Source organism: Podarcis tiliguerta, assembly GCF_965153285.1.
Source record: "Podarcis tiliguerta genome assembly, chromosome: 3".
In the NCBI taxonomy this organism is placed as follows: domain Eukaryota; kingdom Metazoa; phylum Chordata; class Lepidosauria; order Squamata; family Lacertidae; genus Podarcis; species Podarcis tiliguerta.
The window spans coordinates 62,736,726-62,759,264 of record NC_139536.1 but is presented as its reverse complement, the minus strand read 5'-3'; the positions used below and the strand labels follow the sequence as shown (position 1 = coordinate 62,759,264).

Here is a 22,539-nt window from a genome sequence, read left to right as displayed (position 1 = left end):
TCCCCTCCCTAACTCTGTATATGATTTAAAGCATATAAGTTCAAGTGCTGTTATTACAGACGGCAACCACTTTTCATGGGGGTTCCATACCTGCACACATGTCGGTGGAGCATGCATAAGCCTGCCCCTGTTCTGCCCTCTTCCAGGTCCTAAAGGACACACATCAATTGGACACATGCAGAATAGTGTCTGCTTTTACATGCTTACTAAATTATCAATGGAAAAGCACAAATTAATTGATGGTGCTGTTTGTTTGTTTATTTTATTTTTATGAGACCTTCCCAACAATAGTCAATTTGTTTCTCCATATCTCGTTGCTGTTTTTATTTTTCAAATAGCACAACCTTTCCCAACTTGGTGCCCTCCAGATGTTTTGGACATCAACTCTCATCAGCCTCAGCAAGCACAGGCATTCAGGCAGGGAGTAATGGAAGTTATAGGCCAAAACCTCTGGAGAGCAGCAGGTTAGGGAAGGTTTACATAGCAAATAATTGGCAGTAGGTTTTCTAGAATCCATTCTCTTGGTTCTTAAAACATCTCCATTAAGATTAAGAACTCTAGCGCTGCATTTAAAAAACAAAGAAGTCCTTGAAAGATCATTTCTAGTACAGTAGAAATAACGACAAGCTTTCGTAGTATGAACATGTCAGCTTGGTCAATGAGCTAACCTTTAAAGGGGGAAGCATGAGAGAAGAATTTAATAAAGCTGTCTTTTGGTTGTAGGAAATGTAATATAGCCTCTTGGGTAATATAGCTGTGTTAAGAGTATATTTTATGCTGATCCCTTAGTTATTATATTCACAGAGAAGCCCTGTGTTGCATGGTAGGAGAATTGAGCAAGAACGTCTCCAGCACAGTTGAGTGACCTCTAGCATTGCAATGACACAGAAAATGAATAGTCATTTCCATTGAAGGTCCTTAAATAGTCACAGTGGAAGAACTTAGACGTGTTTAAATCACATACCTTCTGAGGTATTATGTACATGAACTCTGTCCTATATTCCTTCCATAAAGTCTCAGTTCTGCATTTGAAAATGCAAAAAAATAAATAAATAACCCAGTCTTCATTTTTGGGTTGAATCTAGGAATAGACAGTTCAGTCTATATCTAGTCCATGCCAATTTTGCATACGTTTATGCGTAAGTTCATTCTGTTCCACGTCTCCATTAATGTGCAATTTAGGGGGAAATCCATATGAAAATTCACGTTTAAGTGTGTATTTAAATATGTAGCTAACTGTAGATAACTACGTATTTTGCTTTATCTCAGTGTATGCCTTTCTAAGTGTAGTTATATTAGAACAGGAATGCTCCTCAGATTCTCATGGCTGTCCTTCCTCCTCCTCACTTTTCCTACTCAAATTCACTCCTCTTTCCAGCGCTACCTACACTGAACATTAAATCTGTGCCACCTACACCACAGTAGACAAGAATTTATAACCCACCAAGTTAAATTAAAACTATCATTAGCACTCAGCTTGGTACAGACCTTCAGCTGCCATCTTAATTCCATTTGCTTGGGACTGAGCCCCACTGAATTCAGTAAGACTTATTTCTGATTAGACATGATTAGGATTGCTTTGTAAAGTAATGAAAAGGAAAAGGTGAGATTTGAACAGGAAAGGCAAGACAAGGAGGAGGAGGACAAAAGGTGCCATAATCAAAGGAAATGGGAGAGGAAGGGGCCGGGACTTGTGAGACTGGAAATGCTTCATCTGCATTGAGCTATTATCACATGAAGTACACTTACATTTACTCTGTTGATTGTTCTCCAGTGGCAATATATCTAGAGGACCTAATGTGGGCACCTGAAACTGGAGAAAATTCTCCACTTCTGCCAAATCTGCAGTACACTGTGTGCTAAGCTGTGAATTCCTCCAGTTTTCTGTTCAGTAATCCATTTTATTGTGTTGTTGTTTGTTGTTTCGAATCTACTGTCTTACAAGTTTTCTTTCTTCTTCTTTTTTTAAAATCTCCAAAACTTGTCTGCAGAAATCAGTACGTATAAGGTTCTAATTTTATTATTCTTTCTAGCCTTTCCCCTTCCGCTGTGCCCATATGCTTCATTCATTTTCTCAAATACACTTGCATGGTACCTATGCAAGTTGCTGCGCTATAACGCCTTACTATTTAGCCTAGTCAATGTTCCAACATTGACACTAACACTGTTATTCATACCAGGAAAGGGACACACCTCACAACCAGTTCTGATGCTACGAGCCCATACTTAGAGCCTTAAAGCATAAGAGAGAAATTGAGCAAAGAATGGCAGGAGGCAAAAGTTGTCATTTTATTGAAAGGTCATACGGAGTCAAGACTCCTGGAAGGTGCAGTTCTCCTTCAGATGCTCTGCATGTTCCAAGAAGTCAGTTTCTGAAAACTTGTTACTTCTGTCATTTTTCACTTGCTTTTTTTCATCTATTGTATCTTGAAGATGAGTGTGCAAAAACATACTGCAACCAGCTCTACAAGGAAGCTGACAGTAACTTAATGTTTCCTTCTTTATGGACCTGAAATGGAGGTCTGATGGTATAGAAATCGATGTCACAGGACTAGGTATAGGGTAGAAACTAAATTCAGTTTACATTTAATTTCTCAAATTCACACTTACCTGTGTACAATATAAGAACCAAAACACAGCCATCCTTCAAAGTTCACATGAAAATTTTGTGGAGCACTTCTCTGAACATTGTTTACAAAATGTATATATTGGGGAAAATGTGTATGAAAATGAATATTTAGCAGAAATAGCATATAAAGTACACACTAGAAAAAATTATTTGCAAAGCTGTACATTACTCAGAACTGCAGACAAAAATGGGTTCATTAGCAGAAATTCAGACTAAAATGCTGAAGAATTTTCATGAAGAATTGAAGGGAAATAGCTTCAGAACCCTGGAGAACTGAACTCAAGATTGTAAGAATGAGAAACTGAGGGAACCAGAATTGACTGGCCCCACCATCCCTAGCAAGGAACCAGAAAAACGTTGACAGTAGGCTCTTGGGTCACAATGAAAGCCACTGACTGTTCCATTTTGAAGGGATTAGACAAATTCATGTGGAATGTGTCTGTCAGTGTCCATGAGAGATGAATGAAACTTCCTTCTGTACCTCTGAAAACCAGATACCTGAAGAGAAGCCACAGCAGATTGCTGTTGTCATTATATTCTGTCTGCAAACTTCCAGGGACATCTGGGTCTCATCAAGCAAACCAGTGCTCATAAATTCCCTTCACATTGATGGTTAATATAGCCTCTCCACAGACAAATTACCGTATTTTTCGTCCTATAGGGCGCACCGGCCCATAGGACGCACCTCGTTTTTTGGGGGGGGAAATGAATAAAAAAAATTTATTTCCCCCCCTCAGCTGTGGCTGCCGCCCCAAGCCTTGCGGACACCCGCCCGAAGCAAGGGGAGCCCTCTGGAGGGCTCCCCGTGCTTCGGGCGGGAGGCTGCCGCCCCAAGCCTCGCGCGCTCGGCGGGACCTCCCGTCGGGCGCGCAAGGCTTGCAGACAGGCGCCGGAAGCAAGGGGAGCCCTCTGGAGGGCTCCCCGTGCTTCGGGCGGGAGGCTGCCGCCCCAAGCCTCGCGCGCTCGGCGGGACCTCCCGTCGGGCGCGCAAGGCTTGCAGACAGGCGCCCGAAGCAAGGGGAGCCCTCTGGAGGGCTCCCCGTGCTTCGGGCGGGAGGCTGCCGCCCCAAGCCTCGCGCGCTCGGCGGGACCTCCCGTCGGGCGCGCGAGGCTTGCAGACAGGCGCCCGAAGCAAGGGGAGCCCTCTGGAGGGCTCCCCGTGCTTCGGGCGGGAGGCTGCCGCCCCAAGCCTCGCGCGCTCGGCGGGACCTCCCGTCGGGCGCGCAAGGCTTGCAGACAGGCGCCCGAAGCAAGGGGAGCCCTCTGGAGGGCTCCCCGTGCTTCGGGCGGGAGGCTGCCGCCCCAAGCCTCGCGCGCTCGGCGGGACCTCCCGTCGGGCGCGCAAGGCTTGCAGACAGGCGCCCGAAGCACGGGGAGTCCTTCGGAGGGCTCCCCGTGCTTCGGGCGGGAGGCTGCCGCCCCAAGCCTCGCGCGCTCGGCGGGACCTCCCGTCGGGCGCGCAAGGCTTGCAGACAGGCGCCCGAAGCAAGGGGAGCCCTCTGGAGGGCTCCCCGTGCTTCGGGCGGGAGGCTGCCGCCCCAAGCCTCGCGCGCTCGGCGGGACCTCCCGTCGGGCGCGCAAGGCTTGCAGACAGGCGCCCGAAGCAAGGGGAGCCCTCTGGAGGGCTCCCCGTGCTTCGGGCGGGAGGCTGCCGCCCCAAGCCTCGCGCGCTCGGCGGGACCTCCCGTCGGGCGCGCAAGGCTTGCAGACAGGCGCCCGAAGCAAGGGGAGCCCTCTGGAGGGCTCCCCGTGCTTCGGGCGGGAGGCTGCCGCCCCAAGCCTCGCGCGCTCGGCGGGACCTCCCGTCGGGCGCGCAAGGCTTGCAGACAGGCGCCGGAAGCACGGGGAGTCCTTCGGAGGGCTCCCCGTGCTTCGGGCGGGAGGCTGCCGCCCCAAGCCTCGCGCGCTCGGCGGGACCTCCCGTCGGGCGCGCAAGGCTTGCAGACAGGCGCCCGAAGCACGGGGAGTCCTTCGGAGGGCTCCCCGTGCTTCGGGCGGGAGGCTGCCGCCCCAAGCCTTGCGCGCTCGGCGGGACCTCCCGTCGGGCGCGCAAGGCTTGCAGACAGGCGCCCGAAGCACGGGGAGTCCTTCGGAGGGCTCCCCGTGCTTCGGGCGGGAGGCTGCCGCCCCAAGCCTCGCGCGCTCGGCGGGACCTCCCGTCGGGCGCGCAAGGCTTGCAGACAGGCGCCCGAAGCACGGGGAGTCCTTCGGAGGGCTCCCCGTGCTTCGGGCGGGAGGCTGCCGCCCCAAGCCTTGAGCGCTCGGCGGGACCTCCCGTCGGGCGCGCAAGGCTTGCGGACACGCGCCCGAAGCACGGGGAGTCCTCCGAAGGGCTCCCCGTGCTTCGGGCGGGAGGCTGCTGCCCGCAAGCCTTGTGAGCCCATGGGAACTCCCACAGGGCTTGCAAGGCTGGCGTATAGCTTCCTGAAGCCTGGAGAGTGAGAGGGGTCGGTGCGCACCGATGCCTCTCGCTCTCCCGGCTTCAGCGAAAGCCTGCATTCGCCCCATAGGACGCACGCACATTTCCCCTTCATTTTTGGAGGGGAAAAAGTGTGTCCTATGGGGCGAAAAATACGGTAAGAAAATGCTTGTAATGACACTACAAATTCAATGTAATTTTTTTGTGGCGATTGTATTATGTAACTAGAACCTGGTAATTGTTATAAGTTTTATAATACATACATATATATATATATATATATATATATATATATATATATATATAGGACGCGGGTGGTGCTGTGGGTTAAACCACAGAGCCTAGGACTTGCCAATCAGAAGGTCGCAGTTCAAATCCCCGCGATGGGGTGAGCTCCCGTTGCTCGGTCCCTGCTCCTGCCAACCTAGCAGTTCGAAAGCACATCAAAGTACAAGTAGATAAATAGGTACCGCTCCAGCGGGAAGGTAAACGGTATTTCTGTGTGCTGCTCTGGTTCGCCAGAAGCGGCTTAGTCATGCTGGCCACATGTACGCCGGCTCCCTCGGCCAATAAGCGCCACAACCCCAGAGTCGGCCACGACTGGACCTAATGGTCAGGAGTCCCTTTACCACATATATTTATATATAGCAAAACACACACACAATACAAAACAAAACAAAACAAAAAATCCCTTTACACATTAAACACACGAAGAGGGTTCAGCACATAGAAAAGACTATTGGTCTCACTACCCATGCAATCTGGGCATCTAAGCAGGAAAGCCTATGCTTGCACATCTCTACGCTTCCATGTTAGCTGGAATCCTGAGTGACTGGGGGTGGTCATGTGGTTTACACTTTATAATATTAAGAGCTAGTGAAAAAACAAGTGTGGGCTACCAACCTTTACTAGATTTAACAAATATGAAAAGTCCTGAGACATGGGTCCTCATATTTGGAGTTAGACAATTATTTTCTTCTTCTAATTTATGACTATGTAACTAATGAGTACTAATTTGTTTCCTAACTAATGAAAACTAATGAGCTACCATTTTAGTACAAAATGCTTCCATTAAATCAAGACTAAAGGCAAACTCTGGAACCCTGAGCTGTCCATACTGTGACCTCTAAGCTCTAACTTTTCCATGCCATAGGATCTCAGTTATCCTCAAAAAAAAACAAAAAAAAAAAAACAACACACACACACACACACAAAAAGCAACCCTGTAACTTCAGACCCAAAGCACTCTTTTGAATATTTCTCCTTTGCACCTATTTTGCCAATCAAGCTCTAAAATTATTGTTGCAATTATTTGGCATCTTTTTAAAAAATGTTATCAGTATATATATTTTTCTGGGCTTTTTAAACACTTAAATCCCAAATGAATAAAGCATGATATATTTATCTGAAAATTAGCATGCACACCTTCATTGTAGCTACTTTACATTGCTTCTGAATTGAAAAACTATGGGTTAATCATGGACTGCAAGTGACAATATGAAACCACACCAGGAGTCTAAGATTAAGCCACAATTTCCAATTACACATAGGATGAAATAAGTTTGTTTAAAACAATCATGATACAGACCTTGGCTGGCACTTGAAGGGTGTGTGCATTTACACAACACTCATTCCTGGATTAATCATCCACAGTTTATAACAAACAAGTCCCATCCCAAATAAAAATAAAGATTTTTTTTAAAAAATAAAAAATAATAAAAATCCAGTTTATATAAAATAGGATTGTTATATTCAAACTGGCCCAGAGTGTTCTCAAGTGTTCTCAAACTCATGGTGTTTGTAACCAATTTCTCACACTGTTTCTGGTTGTGTGTTTTTTACATGAAGTTGCTGATGCAGAAGACACTGTTAAAAACCTGGAAGAGGAAGCAGATCGACTGATGGATAAACTCAAACCAATCAAACAACTTCAAGATAACCTAGGGAAAAACATCTCTCAGATTAAAGAACTGATAAATCAAGCCAGGAAGCAAGCCAATTCCGTAAGCCTTTTTAATAGCTTGTTCTATTTCTTTAGCTATCTTATTTCATTCATACAGAGATCTCAGAAGGGATAAGGAGGGCTGAAAATAACGATGCTGGTAACAAAGCTCACAAAAACTGGGTGGACTCATGTTGTGCTTTAGCTTGCTTGAGAATTGGTAATCTAAGGGTTAGCAATGTAGGAGCCATTTCCTAGTCATATTGGTAAAACAGGAATGAAGGAACCACACATAATGTTTGTGTAACCCACTAGCATCCCTCTAGCTGCAGGAGGAGTGGGGTGGTTTGAATCTGAATTGACAGCAGACCCTCCTATCTGGTTGCACTTGCCCAACCCTACATTGTAGTAATAAAAGAGGTTTCCTCATGCCCAAGTAGGGGAGGCAATTACCATGACATAACCAGTAAATGTTCACTTGGTCTTGGAGGGAGTCTGCAACTTTAAGGGTGGAATTCAACATTGCATTAAGGAGATTGTTCCATCAGTGCAAGCTCCCCTTTCCACATGCTGTTCTGGGGGGTTCTTTGGATGCTCCAGAGGCGACATGGGAGCATGAGGGCATGTGAGTTAGAGGATAGGGTCAAGTCCCCTTGTACTAGCAGAACTCCTCACTGGTTCCTGTTAGCTGCTCTGTTGAATCAAGCCCTTAAGTTTTACAGTATCTGTATCAATCGTCCATAATGGGATCTTACAACACAACAACCAGAAACTCAAACAACTGTCTTCTCCTCATGGCTCATGTTCACATGATTAAATGTGGTATCTACCTGGTCTGTCATTAAACAGAAGCTCATTGTTCCGCTTCCTTTGGAGCATCATTCTGTCACAGTCACTGTGGTTAAGCCACTATGATGTCACATTGGTAAAAAAGTAGTGCTGTAATTACAGATGGACATCGAGACCAAACATTCCCCATTGGATGCATGGACCTTTTTCCAGTAATGGAGTGGTTTAGGCCTTGTTCACACAGACCTCTGTGTGCTTGTTGTGCAGAGGTGCTGGGATTACGGTCATCAACCCGAGAGTATCTGTTGATGTGCAGCAAGCATATTATAACTTTTGAATTCACACTTGATCAGTGCATTGAGCATGAACAGTGAGCAAAGTTGGAAAGGATGTGTCAGTTTATATTTAATGACAAATACTAATCAATAAAATCATGTATTATAATAATGCTGTATGATGAATATATTGCTCAAGTGTTTCCATTAATCATCCTAACAAAACAAAAAGGCCCCATTACGGCAAGACGTAGAAATTTTCTTATCAGCAGGCATTGCTGCTATATATATGGAACCTGACAGCATCTTTGCAGAACCACCAAGAATATTAAATTGGGTTGCTTTCCCATTTTCCTGATTTTCTTCACCTTGTGTCCTCGGGTTAAGAGCATCATTTTCTAGCCTCATTACTGAGTCCCGAATCTGTCTTCCCAGTGTAATTACATTTTAAACTCTGGGATCAGCTGGTAACGCTAAACTTATTTGCCATATGACCCACAAGAATCTGTAAAGAAAATCCTTAGAGATGAATGTTTAGCCAGCTCCTGTTTAATTCAAGTCAAAGCATCTTGCTGGCTGCAGGAGAAATACAAAAATAAATGTATGTAGTATAATGCTGATAAAACAGCACCTTCTATATATAAATGATTCTTCATGCAAATAGAGGCGAGGCAACAGATTATTTCTTCCACCTCTTGAAATAATTTTCATGCCTAGGTTTTAAAGCTATTTTCATAACGTTTATCATTTCTCTGAGGAGGCATTCCAACTATTCCTCACTGTGTGGTTGGAAAGCCCAAAATGATGTGGTGGTTCAGCAATTCAATGTCAGTGGCATTTTAGTCATGCCAAAAGTTTTAAAACACATCACCTAGTGAATTTTGAATACAGCTACGTGTGACACCTACAACATCTTTAAAAATCTCATTACTATCTAGAATATATGACAAAAATAAGGCTCAATTATTATTCATTTAGGTATGTGAGGCTGTGGCAAATCCATATAACACTGCCCAGAATGAAAGAGACTTAACCTCAATGTAAAAAAACAAATAAAGAAATATAATATATTACCTTTTTACCTAAATGGTCCCACATTGGACATCTGCTTGCTTTCTTACTTCTTTTTGTACCTAATATAGAATCCTGTGGCTAGTTCACACATGCTACAAAAGGAGGCTTGTTTATACCCGCTCATCATGTGGCCCTCCAGATGTTGCTGAAATACATCTCCCATCATGCCTGACCATTAGCTATGCTGGTTTTGGCTGATGGGATTTCGAGTCCCAACAACATCTGAGCCAGGTTCTCCATCCCTCATGTACACAGTTACACAGCCACATAGTCATATTAAAGTTGAGAAGAGGATACACAGGAAAAATGGCAGCTGTTTTCACAATCCCATAATCATCAGTTTTTAAAAAAAATGAAACGGGTAAGGAAAACACACTTGCCTAATTTTCCACAAATATGGATATGGTACTAATTTGTGCCATCGCCAAAATGTATTTCTATTTCATAAACTTGAAAAACAAAATAGAATTGTTTACATTCTTATTTGTTTTGGTAGCAAGATTCCATAAGCTCAGTAAAGCAAATGGTCCAGGACTTTATTGAGTCTTTTATTATACTCACATAAATGCCATGGCAATAATATTGTAAGCACCAAGTGAACTCTTAATGAATATTAGATAATTACTTTTAAGAGCTGCAAGAGATCCTCTGAGATGGAACTAGCAACTGACAGTAGAACTAAAATACATGAAAGTCTTCCGTAATGCAAACAGAACGCAGGAGAGAAGAATGCATTCAAAATAAGGCAGCATATAGACCACACATCCCACATAGGCTGTATTCATTGTTACCCTTGTGCGTTCATTAGCAACCATTTCTGAATATATTCAACAGCTATGTTGTCATAGCTGACCCTTGTTCATGGTCACATATCCTAGTTAATTCTTACTGCAAAATAATTGCCAGTACATGACCTGTAATCCAAACCCAGTTTTTAGGAAGTAGATTGCAATTTATTCCATCAGTTTAAACTTCAAGGGAGCATATGATTGAAAAGTGACGAAAATGAGTCCGCTGCATGTATTTGTGGATACCTAACTGTTACACTGGCAGTAATGAGCTGTATAACCTGAGTTCTCTCTCCTGTTCTCCCCCCCCCCCCAACTTTTCTTTCTTCTGTTTCCATTGAAGATTAAAGTATCTGTGGCTTCTGGAGGCAACTGCATCCGTACATACAAACCAGAGATAAAGAAAGGAAGCTACAACACTGTCATTCTCAATGTAAAGACAACAGTGGCCGACAATCTGCTTTTTTACCTTGGAAGTAACAGATTTGTAAGTCTGCATTCGTTTTCCTTTGGGGAAGTTTTAGTCTGATCTGTACACCTGTAGCAAATGTCAATGTAAATAAAGGCACAGTGGAAGGGCAGGGAAACTAAGGTTGACTAAATAATTGTAATTCGCCGTAAAGCAAACAAAGATCAAAAGGACTGTCTTTTAACCATGTGAAACGGGTTTATAAATTACACAGCTGGTTGATGTACGTTGGGATTGTAGCAGAAAAAGCTCACTGTGTAGGGCTCAGTCACTATTCTCTGATTATTGCTTATGGGAAGTGGGAGGGCCAAGGCAGTGAGGTCACTGTGATGCAAATTCACCTGCAGGCGGATCAGATGGTCTCTGCTGGTTCATTTGCACTGCACCAGCCTCCACATCACCCCATCACCCTCCTGGTAAGAAAAAGTAAGCCGCTTGATGAGAACAACCTTAAGAATGCAATTCTATACATATCTACTCAAAAGCAATTCCTACCGAGTTCCCTACTGGGATTTACTCCCAGATAAGTGTGCATAAGACTTATGCAGCCTAAGGTTATAAAAGCGGAATCAAAAGAATAAAGTTATCTTGCAATTATTATTTTTTTTATCAGCCAGGAAAAAGATGGCTGGGGAAAGACTGATTGGGAAGGAAGCATAAGAAGGAAAGGATTCAGCAATCCCCTGTTCCATGCAGCACTTTAGATGACCCACCCAGCCCCTTTTTCATAGGAAATCATCATGGCCAGCATTGTAACATATAGTCAGGCCCCCACAGGGGTCCAGAGAAGCCCAGGACACAGTTTTTGAGGCCTCTGCTGTAATGGATATAAAAAAACATGGCACAAGGAAACAAAATAAGACAACCAAGAAAAGAAAGGGAAACATAATTTGAATGTTTATTTATCAGATACTTTCCTGGCCTTTTTCTGTACAAATGCACTAATTTGCATCTCATCAATAGTAATTACTGTTATATTAGTATTATAATAATAAAATAAAAATTTATTTATATCCTGCCCTCCCCAGCCGGAGCCGGGCTCAGAGCGGCTAATAGCAGTAAATATATTAGTATTTACTGTTATAGTAGTATATTACTATTATATTATAATAGTATTTACTATCGATGTAGAACGTGCTTAGTCCTGAGTATGTCTGCACTGATAGGTTGTGGCTATTATTTTCACTATATGTTTAAATAAGCCAATATTTGAAATAAGCCCATTAAGAGGAAAAATACATGTTTATGCTATAATTAGAGTAATTCACAAAAATGACATGTAAATCATGATAAGAAGTAAATCTCCAAAAGGAAAATTAAGGATTTTGAAAGATTATTCCACCTCAAGTGGTGGTGACTCATTGTCCTCCACTCACATCTTTCTTATTTTCTTTTTTTACTAATTCTCTCACTTGCCTTGCCTTTTTGTTACTGTCTCTGCTCTCAAGTAGCTTTGCTATTATTTCTCTAATTATGTTGATTTTTTAAAAAAACGAAACGTCTTTTTTGTAGACTGACTTTTTGGCCATCGAAATGCGTAAAGGCAAAGTGGATTTCCTGTGGGATGTGGGATCCGGTGTTGGACGGGTTGAGTATCCAGATCTGACAATTGATGACGGATTTTGGTACCGAATTGAAGCATCAAGGCAAGTACTCGCTTTTTCCATACAAGTCTCATCACACACACACACACACACACACACACACCCTTTGTATTATGATATAAAATGAAGATGCCATGCTTCAATTTCATTTGCTCCTGAGATTAAATCTTTCCTGGTTAGAAGCAGGACGTTTTCAGCAGTGGTACTACCATCAGTGGTACTACTACCACAGCTACTTCTTCCCCAAGGGCTTTGGCCATAGTTCATCACTTCCTGTGGGTTAAAAAATACTAAATTATTTAGGTAGGCATTTTTCTGAATTGATGGCCGGTAACTTTCTGTTGATACGTGAATCAACATTGCCTTGGCTTTTATAATGTCTAGATACTGTTGTCTTGTGTAATGGTTCATGCCACATGCATTCTTTGTCAGGAGCATCGTTATTATAAAATGTAATGCAAACCCGACTAAGACTCTTAAGAATGCACAAGTTTTTATGCGGTTTAATCATGACCACATCCAAGATCAGGCCTTCGAACCTTACCCTCCCGTAAATCTTTCTGGCCCTTCTCCCCCAAAAGATTGTGCCAGCAGTGGGCATGAACATGATGGGACATACTTAATCTATCACAGAAGATGATATAATGCAGTGATTGCAGCATATATAGTATAATATAATTCTGACCTTGTTTTCTTTGAATATCACACCCTGATAGAGTAATTCTGAAAAAGAAGTGTGGAACCCAAGTTTTATGGGGGCATTTTTATTATTCTTAGAAGTTATAGCAGACAGGAATTCCATTCACAGTACTAGTTAGATGTCTATACCAATTAACTAGCCACCTCTATGAAATATACTAATGCTTATTCATGATTCGTTAAGTATGTTATACGACATTGTAATTATATGTTTAGTAATACATTTCATTTTACAGTCTAATTATACAGTAGGCACCATTAGAATAGTTTAACGCTTTTGCCAGTAATTTGCATGACAGTGCAATTTATGTTATTTTCTAGATAATATTCACCAGGGAATGCCATGCATATCTTGTTCAGATTATCAGCATGTTGAGGCAAAATGAATTGGAATTTAAAGGCCTGGCACTTGCAGAGAAAGAAAAACTTTGATAAATATTTCTGCTCCATAAATGGAAGGATATAATTGATGCATGAAATAATCAATCTCCGTGGAATAAATTAATGCATTAAAGGATTGTTGTGTTTCATTTTCTTAAAAATCAATGGAAGGTTTTCAGTTTTTAATAAAAGTTTTTAATTGAGAGCTTAATCTTTCATTTGTTCCATTTGAATAAACCTGAGATATATCTTTATTCTGGTTACTTCCTTTTAAAACAGCAGAGATTTGTTTGGGGTTTTACAGACACAATAGTTCACAATAAGTAGTGGGCTTAATGTTTATTGCTAAGGAACCTTGCCTTCCACATGAATAAGATGGTGGGGTGGCTTTCTGGAAGCAGCAGTGAGATTGTGTGAGGGTCTGGCATCACTAGTCCCCAAATACTATTGTGGCCCTTTGGAATGTACGGTATGTTTGTTTGTTTGTGAAGGCAGCACCATTCATGGCTTCACCCAATAATGAACTATTACCAAGGACACCTTTAGACAGGCAGCTGTGATGAGGCCTAATCAATACAGAGTAGCCCACTAGCTGATCTCCTTCATGAGATCAACAGCTAGTCAGTTATGCTGTGGCCCACAATGTCTTCTTATAGGCTAAAAGTTGTGCATAGAAATTCACAAAATGTTCTTTTGTATGTGTAAATTTCTTTACTGACTCAGGACTTTTAATGAACCTATGAATTCATTGATCAATGGTTCCCATATCTCTTTTTTTTTCTTCCCCTCATGAAGGACTGGAAGAAATGGCACAGTTTCCGTACAGGCATTGGAAGGTCCTAAAGCCACCATTGTACCAAGCATTTTCAGTGCAATTTCTCCACCTGGTTACACAATTCTGGATGTGGATGCAAATGCCATGCTGTTTGTTGGAGGCCTAACTGGCAAAATAAAGGTAATGGGTTGTTACTTCACTAGTCCAATTTAATCATGTTACCATCCTTTGATTTACTTTCTTTTAGGTTGAGCAAAGATGGCAATCTTAGTCAAATGAATGAAGCACCCTTCCATGTTCAATAGCTCTTATCAGACTGCAAAGAAGAGCTCGGGATCAGGCTATTTATATTTGAGGCATCAGGTGGTTCTTATTTATCATCGCATCCAGCACATGCTTACTCAGAAATGAGTCCTGCTGCATCTACTAGGTCTTACTTCCATGTTGATATACATGGGATTGCACCATCAGTTGTTGGTCTCTATCTGCAGTATGCTGCAATGTTGCTTATATTGGCTAATCCAGTAAGCATTCTGGGTATTTCAGATCATTTGCAGAAGGGTGGTTGTGGAAATAGGTGACAGTCTATGTATTTTATCAATATAAAGGTGACGATATTAATGGGGCACGTTGCTCTATGTAATGCTTTCTAGCAATCCAGATCAATATCAAATCCTTTTCCGGCATTACTGAAGAACACTGGATATAGTTTTATAGAACACAAAAGTCCTGCAGTGTTTTAAAAGGGGTCACAATCACTATTCCATTAAATCTGGGACCAAAGTGCTTATAACTGAGTGAAGGATTTCAGTATTAGCTTTCAGATTCCTTTTATATTGGGGGATATGGCACGAAGAGGCAATGCAAGCACATTTTTCATTCATTATGGGTTCATATGGCATAAGGTCAGAGCTTGCACACACTCACGCACCTATATCCTGGCAGTCGGCTCTGAAGTGAAATCTAAGATTATAAGTGGGTGATGTTGGATGCTTTGCACAAACACTCGGCTGGAATGACAAGTTTGGAAAGATGTTTGACAGGCTATGCAGGTATCTCCCAAGCAGCTCTGCATCCAGTCTGTCAGTCAGACTGAAAAACAATGACAATGTAGAGCGATCAAGATACTGTCAATCAGTCTGAAAAAAAAATACTTTAAAGAATTACTTATTTCTGTGTCTGAACTACATTCTAGCAAAGTTAGAGTTCTTTCTGTGCCTGATCTAGCAAATTGTATAATTTTTGTGTGCAACATTTTATTTTATTGTTTATTTTAATAAATAAATTTATAAACTGTCTCACAGAATAAAGCCATTGAAGCAAAAACAGTTATAAAATTGAACTTCCACAATTACGGGGTTCTACTTCAAGGAAAAACCTTCTTAAACAAAAATCTGCACTGTACCTTTAAGTTTCCTGATGCAAAAGGAGACGAGGCAGCCATGGCTTCTGTCTCTCATTGACCCCCTGTCCTGTCATCTGCTGTGTGGCACACCTGGAGTTAATGTTCATTACACCTAAAAGAAAAATAGTCCATGAGACAAATGGGCAGAAGAAGCTGCCCAACTCCCAAAAGATACAGTGCAGTTCTGGCAACCATAGTAAGATGGTACTTGCCATTTTCCTGTTTTAGGATTTTTTTAAAAAAAAAATTCTATTTTTCTTCCCACTTTCGACTTGTCCCCCCCCCCTTTCCAATGTGCTTTTTCAGTTTTACTCCAGTAGAATGCAGTGCCTACTCATCATGAAGTTCTCAAATGTGCCAATTAAAATATTCACAATGACCTTGGAACAGATCGCCCGTGTTGTTACACTTTCAAGTCATGCCTCACTTTGAAAGTCAAGTTGCTCTTCTCCATATGCTCACACATTAATATTTTTAATAATCATAATTGCTTCATGAAAAGTAGCAGGTGCTTGTGTGTCTTAGGTTGCTAAATATCTGGAATTGAAACTAGCTCACATTGATGAAGTGAAACATAAAAGAAGATTGGATACTTTAGAAAAGGACAAGTTCCTCTTGGAACAAATACTCTAAAAGCAGTCCATATGACCTTAGCCAAGTATTTTGGGGGGAATTTAAATGTTAATATTTCTGGCTTGTGAATAATAATTATAATAATAGTAATAAATCACTCCCAACTTATTAATTTAACTTTGTCAAGAGTCTACTCTGACTGCTAAACAGTGAATCCTAGTTAAGTTCCCAGCTTCTCTTTCAGACATTCTAAGGCAGCATTCACCAGATGGTGTGATGGGACCACACCACTCACCTGACCGCTGGTCAATTGTGTTGCTGCTGCTTACCAGGAAGGAGAGGGAGAAGGAAAAGGTAGTGGTAAGATCGGCGCAATGCAGAGGCACTGGTTGGAATTCTAGGTTGGCTCTGCCAGAGTATTTGCACCTTGCTAACCATGCCACCCCCTCTCCCCATCTATCTCCTGGTAAGCAGCAGCAGCAGAACCAGCCAGAAGTGAAATGGGAAGCGCCAGCCAACCACATCATCTGCTACTGGCAGCATTATCTTTGCAGAAATCACCTAATGGATCTGCTCATATAGTATGGAAGAGCTTTGGGATTCTCTGAGCTTAGAAGCAGTAGAGAATCTCAGGCACAGAGACTGAGTGCTACCTACCTGGCCCCTCTATCTGGTCCTTGGGATTCTCACCAGGCCACACCCCTCACAGGCCTGCTACATGCCCTTCTCGTGTGTTTTGGCCTGGCAGGGATGTGTTCTTGAATGATGATAATGCCTTTGGATTGCCTGTATGGAGGATGGAGAGGTGTGTGCAGAAACCTCTATTTTTTTGTATGGATGGAATGTGGCCTACTGTACAGTGTTAAGAATCAAACTTGTTCCACCCACTTTCCCCCCTGGCCCTGCATATCACTGGCATATGGCCCCTACAAGGTTGCCAGTGAGAGAATGTGGTCCTTGACTGAAAAGGTTCCCTACTCCTTGTCTAAATGGCTTTCCCCTTGGAGAAACTTTCACATGGCTTGAATCAAGCAGGTAACACATAGCTGCTTGTTTGAGTTGGACAACTATCAGTAGGAAGGAAAGGATGTAATGAGCAGTTATTCTCCAGGATTCATCTCATGGAAACTACATTTATAACAATGAAGTTTTTCACAACCACCAGATGTATAGCAAAATATCAGACTTTCATCAACTATTAAATGAGTTCAAAAGGAGACTGTTTGATATTCCAACTTCAACTGTGAGCACACTTTATAATGACCGGGAAACCATGAAGCGATGAAGGAGGCCAGTCCACAGTTTACCAACAAGGAGAGCAGCCTCCATAGTGAGATCCACTTAGAATGGCTTTGGGGGAAGACTGCAGATCAGCCTACTTTCGCCTCCTTTCACCACCGTTTAGCATCCTAGTATGTGAAGCCACACAGCTGACCTCATTCAGCAAACTAGCAAACTTCTTGTTTTTGCATTAGTGTACATTCCTGGACACAAAGGATTGGGTCCATTTCAACCACTTTTCCACATCAGTTGAAGACTAAAAAGTACTTGGGGAGTTTCGAACAAGCAAATTCTATCTGCCTAATAAACCAGTGGCCATGTATTCACAATACCATTGTCCATTAACCAAGAGCTCAGAACTCAGTCTGGATGCTTTCTGTTTCCAGAAATCTGAAGCTGTACGAGTTACTACTTTCACCGGCTGTATGGGAGAGACTTATTTAGACAGCAAACCAATAGGACTATGGAATTTCAGAGACATTGAAGGAGAGTGTAAAGGGTGTGCTGTCAGGTAAGATTTTGCTGTATATTGTCAATGTTATTGCTATTGATGTGCAGGTTACCTAAACAAAAAAAAGTCATAATTCTGTTAAATACCAAGTTGCCTAAATAAATTCTCCACTATGTTTTCATGCTTCTCTTCAACAGTTTCAGTATAACAAATGCCAATTACTAGACAGAAATGAATAACCACATATGCTTCATAGATACAAATCTGTGCTTATCAACTATAAATGAGGCATGGATGTCGGAAGCTAAAGATATATCTTTTAAAAAGTTAAACCTATTAAGGTTCTCTAAATATCACCTCTAAATATATTGCAGCTGGTTCATATGGCCATTTTCATATAGGAAATGACATTTTGAAGCCACCCTAATTTGATTTTTTGGCATAGGAACCAAGCTCATGAAAGTCTGCTCATGCATATCCAATCCATGTCTGATTGACTGGTCAACATGCTAAACAAGATAATTGTAGAGTTTGCATACAACACAGGACTAATTCCTTCCTCTTCTTTTCTTCTTCATAAAGTATTGATTTGAAAACACATAGTGGGGATTGGGAACCTCCGGCGTGTGGGCCAGATTTGACCCAGCACAGGTCCAATTTGGCCTGTGGGATTCTTTCCCCCAAGCAATGCCCACCTGCCCTACATATGTGATGTCTGCTGTGGAACAGGCTGAGACCCAGCTTGATCAGCTGCACAACTGAGTTCCACACAGGGAACTTAAATGTGCAGCTAATCTCTACAGAATGCCGGGGTGATTTCACTGCTCTTTACTTGCAGCAGCTGCACAAAACATTTCAGCTTTGAGAAGGTTTGTCTATGTGAAATAGTTGCCAGCCCCTGATAATGCTTTTTCATGGTTGCTTCTATGTAAAGCAGTTCTGGAAGTTCTGATTTAGATTTTGAAATTTTCCCTTTCCTCCTCAGCCCACAGGTGGCAGATGGTGAAGGAACTGTTCAGTTTGATGGAGAAGGTTATGCTTTGGTGAGCCGTCCAATAAGATGGAACCCAAATATCTCCATGGTCATGTTCAAGTTCAAGACATTTTCTTCCAATGCTCTTCTGATGTACCTTGCTACAATAGACTTGGTAAAGCTTGCCTAAATGTTTCTTGGCTTCTTTCATTAACATTATGAATTACACAGTTCCTTGTAAAGAGATTAACATGCATGCTTTTACACTCGTGATGAATGTCACTTAAGTGAAGACACTGGGTTTAATGACTTCTGTGAGGCCATTTATAGTCAATCTGTGTGATTTGCAAGAACATAACCGAGCAGCTTGTATAATGCTTTGCACGGAGCTCTGTGCAGATCATTACAATGATTATTCTTACAATTTATAATTTGTAAAAAAAAAAAAAAAAAGTTGTATGGCAAAAGACTCCTCAATAATGGCTATTGGGTTTTACCTGTTATCTGTTAGAGTTAGGCATAACATGGTATCAAAAACATTTCACCAGAATGCTTTTGCTTTTGTTAACAATTACTTTTGTATCTGTTTTTTTGTTAGCTTCCTTGGGTGTAAAGGAAAGGAAAGTGGGACATACATTTTTAAGTAGACATCCTTCTCCATGTGATGGTACAATGTCCGCAAACTAATAGATTTGCATAGGGCAGGATGGGGAAACCTGTGGTCCTCCAGATGTTGCTAGACTACAACTCCAATCAACCCTGTCCATTGGACATGCTGGCAGTGGTTGATGGACGTTAGAGTCCATCAACAACATCTGGAGGGCCACAGGTTCCCAGGCTTGGTAGATCCTTATTCCTTACCTATTACCATGCACAGACATTACAAGAACATTACAGAGATTGGGAGGTCAGTGTACACTTCCAGTGCCTCAACTACTTCTCCTTCTCTGCACTGTGGAAGCTACTTGAGATCTCAGTCTCAAGTAAATGGTATAGATGTTCTCATCTTCTGGGTGTATGTAGACATATCTAACATCAGAGTTAGAGAACCTGTGACCCTCCGGGTGTTGCTGGACTTCAATTTACCATCAACCCTGTTCATTGCCTGTGCTGGCTGGACTGATGAGAACTGGAGTCCAACAATGTCTGGGGAGACATGGATTTCTCACCTCTGACTTAAACCCATGCCTGGGCTGCCTAATTAATATGTCTGTATAGAACAGATCATGCGTAGAAATGCATAGCCAGTGCACCTGCATCCTCATTTGAAATAATCAGCCCTTGCACATGAGTTGCTTTGTGCACCAATATAATTTTTTGGGGTGGTAGGATTAGCTCAAAACCAGGCATCCCCAAACTCAGCCCTCCAGCTGTTTTGGGACTACAACTCCCAACATCCCTAGCTAGCAGGACCAGTGGTCAGGGATGACGGGAATTGTAGTCCCCAAACAGCTGGAGGGCCGAGTTTGGGGATGCCTGCTCAAAACAAAGGCCCGTTCTAGTCAACTGGAACTTACTGCTGGAACAAGACTACAAGCTGCACTCCGACAGAGTTTCACTTGACATTCCTGCTGTCAACAGAACTGTGAAACTCCTTCAGAATCACTGCCGATCAGACATTAGTACAGAGAGGGGTGGCTAGATATTAGATATATGAAGTCTACACAGACCTCCCAGTTTCCATAGAGAACTGTAACATGTTCTCAGGTGATAAAGGAAACAGTCCCATAGGGATCTAGCCATTGGGTGATGATCTAATTATAGGGATTTTAACTGCAAACTAACTTGTCATTGTCCTAGTTCTTCCCTTAGAAATGGAACCAGCTGTAATAAACAGATGGCAAGAAGTTCTGTATAGATTATACTGCATGTCTGAAATGTGTCAGTTATTGGCAAATATAATGAGAACTTTGACAGTTCTAGAGATATTTGTGAGTGTCTGAAACTCCAATATGCACTGGCAAATGCAGTCAGTCACTTAAAGTGTGATCACTAGCATTTACTTGTTATGGGGTTGTCAGAATATTGTTATTTACCAAATGTGGACATTACCAGCAACACATACGCAGAGGGTGGCAGTGTTTGCAAAAACAGGCAAGCAGCCCATGGAATGCTGTGGCAGTGATACAAAGAGACATCTAAGTATGAAGGCACACTGGTCTTTTTCAGCTTTTTTCCTTCTTTCTGCCACAAAATCCTGTAAGAAGAATATTAATTTGGAGACTTGAGTCGGAGGTTATTTATTATTTTTCAGATCATTTTTTAATGTTATCAAGATCTGTGTTGCAGTGATGAATGCAAGCGACTCCACCTTGCCGTTCACAATAATTTACTGCCTGGTTGGAAATTAAAGAGCAACATATTTCCACTTTATTCATTTACCTTCTTAGGAACTGAGGCGGCAACAAATTAACTTCACCTATGATGCCTTCTTTGAACTAAACCTCTATTAAGAAATGGCAGAAAAATAATCTTAGATATTGTTGGGAAGGGGGGCTAGTCACTATTTGAGATTACTTTCATCAGAAAATCACCTGTCTTTCAAAATCTCACAGTGCAATCATCAGACTACATGTTTACTCAGAAGTAAGTCTCATTGAGGTCAGTGGGGCTTTCTTTCAAAAAACTGGGCATAGGACTGCATCCTAAATAAAGTTTCTAATTCTTCTCATTAACAGAAAGATTTCATGAGCATAGAGCTCAGTGATGGGCGTATTAAAGTCAGTTATGATCTAGGTTCAGGAACAGCTTCTGTTGTTGGCAACCAGAACCACAATGACGGGAAATGGAAATCATTCACCTTGTCAAGAATTCTAAAACAAGGTGAGTTCCTGCAGTGATAACATCATAAACGTCCTAATTATCTTATCCAGCACAGCTAACTATCTAATCATGGAGAAGATGATGTACAAAATTGCTGGGTTTAGAAAGTTGTAAAAGAAAGTGATTTAGCAACTTCTTTTGCTTAAATTACAGATGGCTCAGGTTAGCTGTGACTGATTGCAGTGTCAAACAGGTCTCTTATGATTTTCTTTTGAAAATGGTAGCTTAATTTTTCAGGCATAATTCTGCCTTACAGCTACCTAAATTACACTCTAAAATGCATCTGAGTGAAAAATGTTTTTTTCATGCAGTGCCCTGATGTTGTTCAGAGTTCATAAAACAAACCTACACTATTTTTGTTAGAATGTAAATTGGGTTTTGTACTTCATGGTGCCTTTCATAACTTAAATCTATCAAATTGCTTTCAAAATGTGGAGAGTTAAAATACTGATGGCACAGTATATCTGTCTACGATACACAATGGGCCCTTTTTGCACATTGTCACAGCCCTTTGTACTGCAAGGAGAAAAAGACTCCCCATAAATGACAGGCAACTTTAATTTACATGACTGCTAACGTTGCTGCCGAATTCAACTTAAAAGAAAAATGCAATGAGAATATTTCCAAAGGCAAAATATCTATAGGATGTCTAATCAAGCCTATAAGAATTTCATACATCTCTGTTTGAAATAAGAAAGCTGGGCTGAAACAATCTTTGGCTCCAGTTGATTCATGCTGTCTTGCTGAACCCTGAAATCCAGAAACTTCTCTGTGTATGTTCACCAAGGTAAACTTTTGCAGTTTTGTCCCTGCCAAAATAAATACTCTGCAGTCGTGGAAGGGTCACAACCCGTTTAAGCAAAGTGACTAGAATAAAATCCTGATCACATTGTTGGTATTACATATTTTATTGCTCTTTTGGTTTTGATGGATATTCCAGTTTGTACATTCTCAAAAATATTTTCCCAATCAGTCAACATGATAAAATAGGGATAATTAAGCTTGGGGCTATAGCTGAGGGTACAGGGGGGAATCTCTCCCAATGAACTGTCTGTTTTAATAATTCTGAACTTTTTGGGGGGTCCGACACATCCATTCCCCCCCCTTTGCATTTTTAATTTCCATGCTTGCTTTTTTGTTGTTCTTCTTCAACTGTGTTCTGCTTTTTCACCCTTAGTGGTTTCTCTTT

The 22,539-nt window shown here is 41.9% G+C and overlaps 1 protein-coding gene across 19 annotated transcripts in view; it reads left to right on the top strand.

The window, feature by feature from the left end:
- Positions 1-22,539, top strand: part of LAMA2 (laminin subunit alpha 2) — a 352,990-nt gene that overhangs the window by 295,979 nt on the left and 34,472 nt on the right. For all 19 annotated transcript variants that reach the window (XM_083434696.1, XM_083434695.1, XM_083434693.1 and 16 more), the window contains 7 exons: positions 6,897-7,051; positions 10,260-10,403; positions 11,898-12,031; positions 13,865-14,024; positions 17,490-17,614; positions 18,540-18,702; positions 21,206-21,350. In XM_083434696.1, coding sequence (XP_083290822.1) covers positions 6,897-7,051; positions 10,260-10,403; positions 11,898-12,031; positions 13,865-14,024; positions 17,490-17,614; positions 18,540-18,702; positions 21,206-21,350 — 1,026 coding nt within the window. The remainder of the gene's footprint in view (positions 1-6,896; positions 7,052-10,259; positions 10,404-11,897; positions 12,032-13,864; positions 14,025-17,489; positions 17,615-18,539; positions 18,703-21,205; positions 21,351-22,539) is intronic.